This window comes from Colossoma macropomum, unplaced genomic scaffold (genome assembly GCF_904425465.1).
Source record: "Colossoma macropomum unplaced genomic scaffold, Colossoma_macropomum, whole genome shotgun sequence".
In the NCBI taxonomy this organism is placed as follows: domain Eukaryota; kingdom Metazoa; phylum Chordata; class Actinopteri; order Characiformes; family Serrasalmidae; genus Colossoma; species Colossoma macropomum.
Window position 1 is genome coordinate 4,539,868 of NW_023494805.1, and position 8,600 is coordinate 4,548,467.

General features: G+C 37.6%; 3 protein-coding genes across 4 annotated transcripts in view; 1 reads left to right on the forward strand and 2 right to left on the reverse strand.

Annotated features, from left to right (window-relative positions):
* LOC118825974 (E3 ubiquitin-protein ligase TRIM39-like) overlaps window positions 1-8,600 on the forward strand; it is a 424,414-nt gene that overhangs the window by 221,987 nt on the left and 193,827 nt on the right. The window lies entirely within an intron of this gene.
* LOC118825966 (E3 ubiquitin-protein ligase TRIM39-like) overlaps window positions 1-8,600 on the reverse strand; it is a 36,727-nt gene that overhangs the window by 9,676 nt on the left and 18,451 nt on the right. The gene's annotated exons all lie outside the window — the stretch shown is intronic.
* Window positions 453-6,962, reverse strand: LOC118826006 (E3 ubiquitin-protein ligase TRIM39-like). The gene is made up of 7 exons (XM_036596897.1): window positions 6,941-6,962; window positions 4,414-5,003; window positions 4,220-4,315; window positions 2,842-3,075; window positions 2,599-2,746; window positions 2,287-2,313; window positions 453-1,779 (listed from the first exon to the last, which is right to left on the reverse strand). The coding sequence occupies exons 2-7, from the start codon at window positions 4,999-5,001 to the stop codon at window positions 1,232-1,234; spliced, it is 1,641 nt and encodes a 546-aa protein (XP_036452790.1). The 5' UTR covers window positions 5,002-5,003; window positions 6,941-6,962; the 3' UTR covers window positions 453-1,231.

Genomic DNA, 8,600 nt, shown 5'->3' on the forward strand with positions numbered 1-8,600 from the left:
TCATGCATCTTCTGATGGCTACTTCCAGCGTGATAATGCACCTTGTCATCAGGTCATCATGAACTGGATCCATTGGACATAACAATAAGTTCAGTGTACTTCAATGACCTTCACAGTCCCCAGATCTGAATCCATCAGAACACCTTTCAGATGTGGTAGAACAGGAGATTCACTGCATGAATGTTCAGCTGATAAATCTGCAACACTTACATGATGCAATCATGTCAACATGGAACAGATTTTTAAGGAACATTTCCTGTTATTTCAGCAAAGGGAGGCTGCACAAAGACTTAAATGAACGCGTGCCAATGACTGTGACACACAGATTTGAGAAAACAATATGTATTTCCTGATAAGATTGCTTTTTTTCCATTGTACTTGAAATAAAGGTTGTAAGTCTGTTAATATTTTAAAAGAAAAACCAAAAAGATAAAATAAAGGATGTTTTTACAGCCTGTTTTGCTCTCGTTTATTAAGGGTGCCGATATTTGTGGAGGGCACTGTATGGAGGAGACTGCAGAGAAAGTTCTATTGTGTACACATCCTGCACTTAGATCAAAACACTTTATGGTGCTTTGAGAAGTTCTGTATCCTGTAGCTTCATTTGACATTTAATACAATTTCATGGAAACTTGAACATTTCATGCTTTAAACAGACTGAAATAAAAATGGACAACATGAACACAGAGCTTATGCTAACAGACATATGTCCTTGTTTTGTTTATTGTTTCCAACTGAACTTAAAAATCAGTTTAAGCTTATTTATTAAACATTTAGAGAGTTTAGTTATTTTAAATTTTATTTTATTGGGATTTGGAGTAAATTTCTTGGAACAAAAAATAACTTTAAGCATTTACATACAAATAAAAAAAGAGATTATTTTTTCCTGACAGGCCAAAACGCTGTGCATTTCATCTTTATATAAAAGACTGTGATTCCCACATCAAATTCATCAAACTGAAGCTGATATTTTGAACTTTATGATGATTTCAGTTCAATAAAAGGAGATCTGTGATAAACAGTATTATAAAATTGTACAACTGACTTACAGCAGAGTTCTCCAACATAAGCGAATCAAAAAATCATTTATTTATTAATTTATTAGCTTGTTAATTAATTCATTAATTACATAATGTTATATAGAATACAAAAATCTCTAGTTATGCTCTGAAACTTGACATTTCAAATGACATTTTTTTCTGACATAAATGTTTCATTAAAGAAAATCACCTCATTTATGATGTTTAACAGGTGTGATGATCAGTGGGGCTGAGTTTTTACCTCCTTCACTGAGACAGGGGCTGAATAAAGGATAGAGTTTCTCAGTGAAAGACTGACCAGTGAAAGAGTAGATATGAGACCTGACCTCAACATCATAGAAGGAGACCAGACCCTCCTCATAATCCACAAACACCCCCACCTTCTGGGGAGCCTGTTTCAAGGAGAGGGGGATCATGGAAGAGTCCAGAGCTTTATATTCAGTCTCATTTCTCAGCCATACAGTCCAGTATCCAAACTCAGGACTGGCTGTAATCCTCCCCTTCCTGTTGCTGGACTCTGTGGTCACTCCTAAATCCCACTTAGTCTTCCCGCTGACCTGAACCTCATAGTAAAACCTCCCTGAGGAGAACCCCTCCTTTCCCAGCACAAAAACACAATAATCAAACCTCTCTGGTTTGTCAGGGAGATTCTGTCGTTCGTCTCTGTGTCTCACTTGTTTCCCATCATCAGACAGGATGAGTTCAGGATGAGCTGAATCAGGATCCAGAGTCACATCCACTGAGAGAGAAACACACAGTTTAAACCATTTAACGCTTTACAACATATAACTGATCAGACTCACATATATATACTTATATACAGACACATGCAAAAGTTTGGGTGCTCCTTCTCGAGCTACATATTCTATTGAAAATAATGTGACACTTCCTCTACAGAGACACACTTTCACACATTTTAAGGCACAATTACTGTTTATTTACTCAAATTAACACAGCAGAAAAAAATAAAGTGTGGCCTGTGCAAATGACACATTTTATACTTTATTTGTTATTTTATATATATTTTATAAGTTTTTCCAAAATGTTTAACTCAAATAAACAGAAGTCGCACTAAAAGTTGCAGAAAAGTACCGTTTTAATTTTGCTCCCTGTAGTCGATGTCTATTTTATGTCTAAAATATGTCTAACATATTTACACTTAGAAAATAAACAAAACGTAACGTGACCAGGGGGTGATCAGACGTTTGCATACGACTGTATGATGTGATCAGTGAGAGCGGCTCACCTGCATATTGTTGAATTCTCTTCAGTTCTGTTTGAAAAAGAAAAACGGACAAAAAACCTTCACTGTTAGAATTTAAATTGGGCTGAATGAAATACTAGATTAGCAAACCAGCATTTTAACATTAAAACTAAGTGACACAGTGTAGTAATAAACATGGAGGGGAATTTTAATCGATAAAGAAATCCACGACTGATTGTATGAAAGCCACATGTACCAAACATTTCTGGTACCAGGATCTTAATGACTTCCAGATTTTTTATTCCTACACTATCTGGTGAACAATGAATGTCTTACTGATCAGTAAATACTTACCGATCTCAGGAATCTTCTCCATCTCCTTACTGAGCTCTTCCTGAAGCTGAGTCAGAGCTCTCCTCAGAGTCTCCACCCTCAGATGAGTGTTAATCCTGACGTCAGTCCAGTTCTTGGTGTGTGGGGGGCTGCAGAGGGACGGGTAAACCTACAGTCCAGCAGGAGAGAGGAGAAACCCCTCAGCATGGGGAGTGCTGTCCTGTGATGGACTGCATTACTATTGAGAAACAGAGGGACTCTGACCTGTAGGAGGTGGAGGTGGTCCTCAGTGTGGGAGAGCTGCTCCAGCTCAGTGTCTCTCCTCTTTAGCTCAGTGATTTCCTGCTCCAGCTCTTTAATGAACTCTTCAGCCTGCCTCTCTGCTGCTTTCTGCTTCTCCTCCATCACCTCAAGCAGCTCCGCCTGGCTTCTCTCAATGCAGCGCAGCAGAGCTCTGAAGACCTCCACACTGTCTGCTTTCTCCTTCTCTGAGCTTTTCTAACAGGAGAGAATAATGACATTGTTAATGTAGCAGCTTTCATACGTTAAAAGTGCTCAATGTGCTTTACGATATATTAATTAGCCTAAAACAGAAATAGAGAACAATAAGGAAAGTAAACACTTTTACAAAGAAATAAATATGAGTAAAACAGGGGATTTTAATAAAAATTACTGAAATTAAAACATGACAATAAAAGAGAGAAAACATAACCATTAGTTGACTTCTTAGTATTGTGCAATGTGAGGTAAAGTCTGACTTTTCTAAGGTGTTTTGGTTACACTGACATTGTGAAACTTAATACTGAGGTTATGTCGAATATCACTCAGGTCCTGCACTTCAGATTTAATATAATTCACAAGGAATCCTAGTTTAATCATTAGTTTCTCCCTCTGCACAACAGGACAAATTTCAGTTTTTCCCTCAAAGACTTTCAAGAAATTTCAACAGCCCTCATTTCAACAGGCACAGCAGAAATGTAAAGTAGCATGTGCAGTTTATTCCACATTCACTCAAACTATAGGTGAGTAGCATGTATGAAGAAAATAATAACGGGCCCACAATAAACCCTTGAGGTACTCCACAGTAAATGTCAAATCTTCCAGCTATAATTTTACCAAGAGTAACAAGATACAGTCTGTCAAGCACATACATTTCATACATGGAACATTTCCAGAGAGTCCAATTTAATTTTAAACAATATGATCTATAATAGTTTACATGATCAAATGCAGCACGTTTAAGAGGACAAACACAGATACTGTAGCGTGTCTGAGAAATGCTTTCGTCATGTTAGTTTTGGGTTTTACATTTCCTTGTAATTACTAACTGGGTTTATTTTGCAGTAGTTGGGCGGGGTTAAGAACCGCCCTGGAGTGTGTATGTATATGCAGAAGAATAGGGAGGCAGATGTGAGCTGGGACAGAGAATGAAATGTTAGGCAAGAAAGCTTCACTCATGACCGGCGTAACTGTGGTCAACAACAGCTGGAAAATAAAGCACTATGACTGGTGTGAAAACTGTTTTAATAGCAGTGAACACTACAATACTGTGTTCTCATCACTAGTCTGTCTGACGTCACCAGCAACATTTACCAAAACTATACCTGTACTATGACCTGATATAAAATTAGTTAAGACTCACTTTATTAAGCTCTACAGACTGTTTGATTTCCTCAATCTTCTTCAGTCGGTCCTGGATCATCTGCTGAACTTCTGCCTGTGACTTTCCCAGCTGAGTCTATAAAAAAGGAACTCCATTATGCAAAGGAACATTTGAGGAATTTCATTATGCAGAAACAAGAGACAAGAGGTAAAAACTCCCTAAATATCTCTCACCTTCTTCACTTTAATCTCCTCCTCTATAGGAACAGTGCTGTGAGTCTTGTGGTCTCTCTCAGTGCAGAACTGACACACACACGTCTGGTCGTCTCTACAGAACAGCTCCAGGGGTCTCTCATGTTTCTGGCAGATGTAGTCCTCCAGGTTCTCCACAGCGTCCATCAGTTTGTGTTTCTTAAATTTAGGTGTGGTTTTATGAAGCACTAGATGAGTCTCACAGTAAGAGACTCCACAGTCCAGACAGGATTTCAGAGCCTCCAGCTTTTCCTCACTGCAGGAGTCACACAGAACCTTTGTAGGTTTAGAGGGTCGTTTCTCTGGAGCTCTGCTGGATTTGACCTGAACTGACTTCTTGAACTGAGCAGCCAGTCCAGAGATGAACGTGTTCACAGACAGTTCAGGTCTTGTAGGGAATTCTGTCTTACAAACTGGACACTGGCAGCGTGAACTGCTGTCCCAGCACTCTTTGAGACAGACCATGCAGAAGTTGTGTCCACATGGAGTCGAGACTGGATCAGTGAACACATCCAGACAGATAGAGCACTGGAGCTGATCTTCAGACAGGAGACTGCTGGAGGAAGACATGACTGACAGAGGAGACACAGAGAGGTGATTAGAAAAAGCATCCTATATTGTTCAACCAGTCAAACTCAACTTTATTCTAGTTACAAATTTCTAATGACAATTAAAAGAAACAGACACTTAATAGTTTTTAATTGCTGAAAGAATTTGAACCTGAAGAACATGATGTAGCCTTTATAAATCAATCACATTCACCTGATTGAGTGTTAATGTTGAGGTAGTTATTCTAAAAGTAAATCATTACATATTACTAATTACTCCTCTCAAACTGTAATGGGATTACTTTACTAACTAGAAGGGGAAAGTTTGTGAAAGCTGGATTGACAAAGCCAAAGATCCGTCCCTGCCAGTTATACTGATTAAAATCATGAACGGCTGATGCAGTTTAAAAACACGAACAAAATCAAAATAAGATCCAAAACCTTGGATTTGGCTTCATTTTGGCTTCAAAAAATTTTTTGATAAATCCAAATAAAACATTCAGCATTCAGACTCTCTTTTCTTCAGCACAGAGAATAAATCAGTTTCGTATTAGTGTGGTTAGATGATTTTACAGTCATCTGTCACAATTAGCACTCAAACAAACACTGATAAACTATATAGAGGACATTTCTGTCGTCAACAATGTTTGCCAATTTTAAAGTTACGTTTGGTTAAATGTCAATTTTGAAAAACCAAATCTATATGTTTAAATAAGATCTGTTTGCTGCCGTTTGAGGATCTGATTGATCTTTCCATGATGATTTAACTGGGTATTATTGGTTGGTTGAAGTTCATTTGTTCCAAAATACAAACATCCCCCGAGGGCAGATTATAATGTTATTATTACTATATTTCCATTTAATCACACAAACGGATGTATTTTATTTAGTTCATATTATGTTGGCTTTAGATGGTGATGCTAAATGAGTTTTAGAGAAGAAGAGACAGAGAAAAACAAAAAGTTGTGAAATTGAACGAAGATTATAATATAATAACAGTTAATCTTTTATGCTGTACATTATTTAATGGTATATTTTACAAAACACATTATATACTACAATATAATGTATTAAGATTTATTGCGTATGAAGAATGATAATGACTAATTAAAATATTCTGAAATATAAATGGATTTCAGTTATTTCTTATTTCTTCTTTTTGTTTTTGTATTCTGAAAACTCTTAATCTGGTCTTGGCTTTGTCTCAGTCTCGACTACTATAAAGTATCGGCCTTGACTCAGACTCTATGAGTCCAGGTCTCGGTCTTGTCTTGGTCTTGCCACTCCTGGTCTCAGTCTTTACTCGGTCTCGACTACTACAAAGTCTTAATTCAGGTCTTAATTCAGGCTCTGCTCTAATGGTCTTAACTACAACACTAGCCTGCACACTGTATACATTAGATCACATGTGTCAGGCTCCAGTCCTTGTGGGCCAAGACACTGCAGACTTCAGCACATCATTAACCACACCTGATTCAGCTCATCAGCTAATCAGCAAGGCCTTCAGTCACTCAGTTCAGAGTGTTAGATGAAGGTAAACACTAATCTCTGCAGCACTTTGGCCCAGTAGGTCCCCAGTTTAGCTGAAAATTAGACTTTGGCTAAAAAAGGGACTGTGAGAAACAATGACATTTTACCAAGTCAGTAACTGTAATGTGATTACAGGAACTTAAACAGTAAAGTGTTACACTACTTACAGGAAACGTGATCACATTACTGTAACGTGCTGCGTTACACCAACACTGCTGATCAGCCTCACTCTGTTCTTATTAACCGTGCTCTAAATCCTCCTCTGTATGGTGAGCGCTCTCTCTATCTGCTCTGAGTCTCTGTAGCTGAACAAACAGTAACAGCTCAACATGTAGAAATACAGGTGACAGATTCCAGCTTTCTGAACAGTTTTATAAAGTAAACAGTAGTTAAAGTAGAAATGTGCTGAAAAAACAGCTCTTAGAAATGACCAGTTTCACTTTTTCTCTCTTGGCCTGGTTTTCTGCTCCTTCAGAGTTTATCAGCAGAGGCTTTAACTCCTTTAAGAAGCTTTGCTTAACTTTCGTTTCTCCTCAGTGACGTCATGAGGCCACGCCCAGGTCTGTTGCACTTGCAGAAATTCACCAACTGAATTACAACACATTCCCGTTTCTCAGTATTTTCACAAAGAAATAAATATTAAAACAAAGATTTTTAAATTCATCCATGTGAAGATTTATCTAGGTAACCAGGCACTACTGACTTTGAACAGGTTTACAGATACATTAGGCTTTTACAGCAGTGCTGGTTTTCTGAGTATCTGATTTTGATATGAAGATGTACAGAATGAGAGTAAATAACCAAAGTCTTCTTCAAAATGCTGTGAAAACCTTCATCAGTTCACACTTGAGTAGATTTATAAAAGGACATTTTATTTTCAGTGTTGAAGGTCATGGTGAAGATACACAGACTCATTTTCCAGTTTGTAAGATTTGTAAATGAGGTCTTGATGAAACACAGTCACAGTTCAGTCAGAAAATCTGAAAGTGACCGACGCAGAGGACAGCAGGGAGACGTCCAGAACTACAGTAGAGCTCTTTATTAGGAAGATCAGTTTCTGTAAGTGTAAAAAACAATGTAACCAGACCTTCAAACATTGTGTTCAACAAAACACCATCATCTCCCAGACTGCACAGACAGCTTTATCTAGAACTGCACAGAGGAAGACTGGAAATATGGAGACTCCAGAGAAAGTTCTAGTCTGACAGAATCAGCAGAACTTCTCAGGATGACTGTGTTTAACTCAGTCCATCATGCTGTTTCTGCATGTAGTGGATCATTTCTGTCTTTTTGTAGATCTACTTCTAATAGTTTAATATGAACCTCAAGCTTTCATGCTTTATAGAGATATAAGTAATCTTTGTTTCATGATCATTCTGTTTATGGCAAAGGTTTTTTTTTCATTATGTTTTTTGAAGGTTGAAAATCAGCTTCATTTTGCTAAAGAAATGTTTGAAGTGATTTTATTTTATTTTAATTTTACAGAAAATCTATTTGAATCATTTAAATTTAGTGAAGGTGGTGCAGGTGGAGCTGACCAACAGGTGAAGAAACTGGCTGAACACAAACAGTCAGAGTTTTTATTACCAATAAACAAAGAACAGGAAGATCTGCAGATGCAGATAAACTAAACCCCAACGTGCAGTCAGTCAGTTACAGAAGGTTGGAGTGCAGGTGGGCTAATCTGATCTAGAGGACAGAACAGAACCAAAGAAAAGAAAACAATACAACAAACTACACTGGGCTGTATTTGAAACATCTAGTCTAACAGGAATAAAAGAAAAACCAACCTCTACTCTGGATTAAACTACTACAACCCCATTTCCAAAAGAGTTCATACACAATGCAATGCAATGATGTGCAAACCATTTAAATCCTAGATTTCATTGAAAATAGTGCAAAGACAACATATCAAAACAGATCTTTTTGTTTTTTGAAATATGTGTGTCCATTTTGAATTTGATGCCAGCAACATGTTTCAAAACAATTGGGACGGGGGCCTGTTTACCACTGTGTTCATCACCTCTTCTTTTAACAACACTCTGTAAGTGTTTGGGAACTGAGGAGACACTGCTGTAGTTTTGACAGTGA

Coding starts and splice junctions, on each gene's coding strand:
- LOC118826006 (XM_036596897.1), bottom strand. CDS start 5,001: ATGTCTTCCTCCAGCAGTCTCCTGTCTGAAGATCAGCTCCAGTGCTCT. Junction 2,314..2,598: donor GGAGAAGATTCCTGAGATCG/GTAAGTATTTAC, acceptor TTTTTCAAACAG/AACTGAAGAGAATTCAACAA. Junction 1,780..2,286: donor GAGAATTCAACAATATGCAG/GTGAGCCGCTCT, acceptor TTTCTCTCTCAG/TGGATGTGACTCTGGATCCT.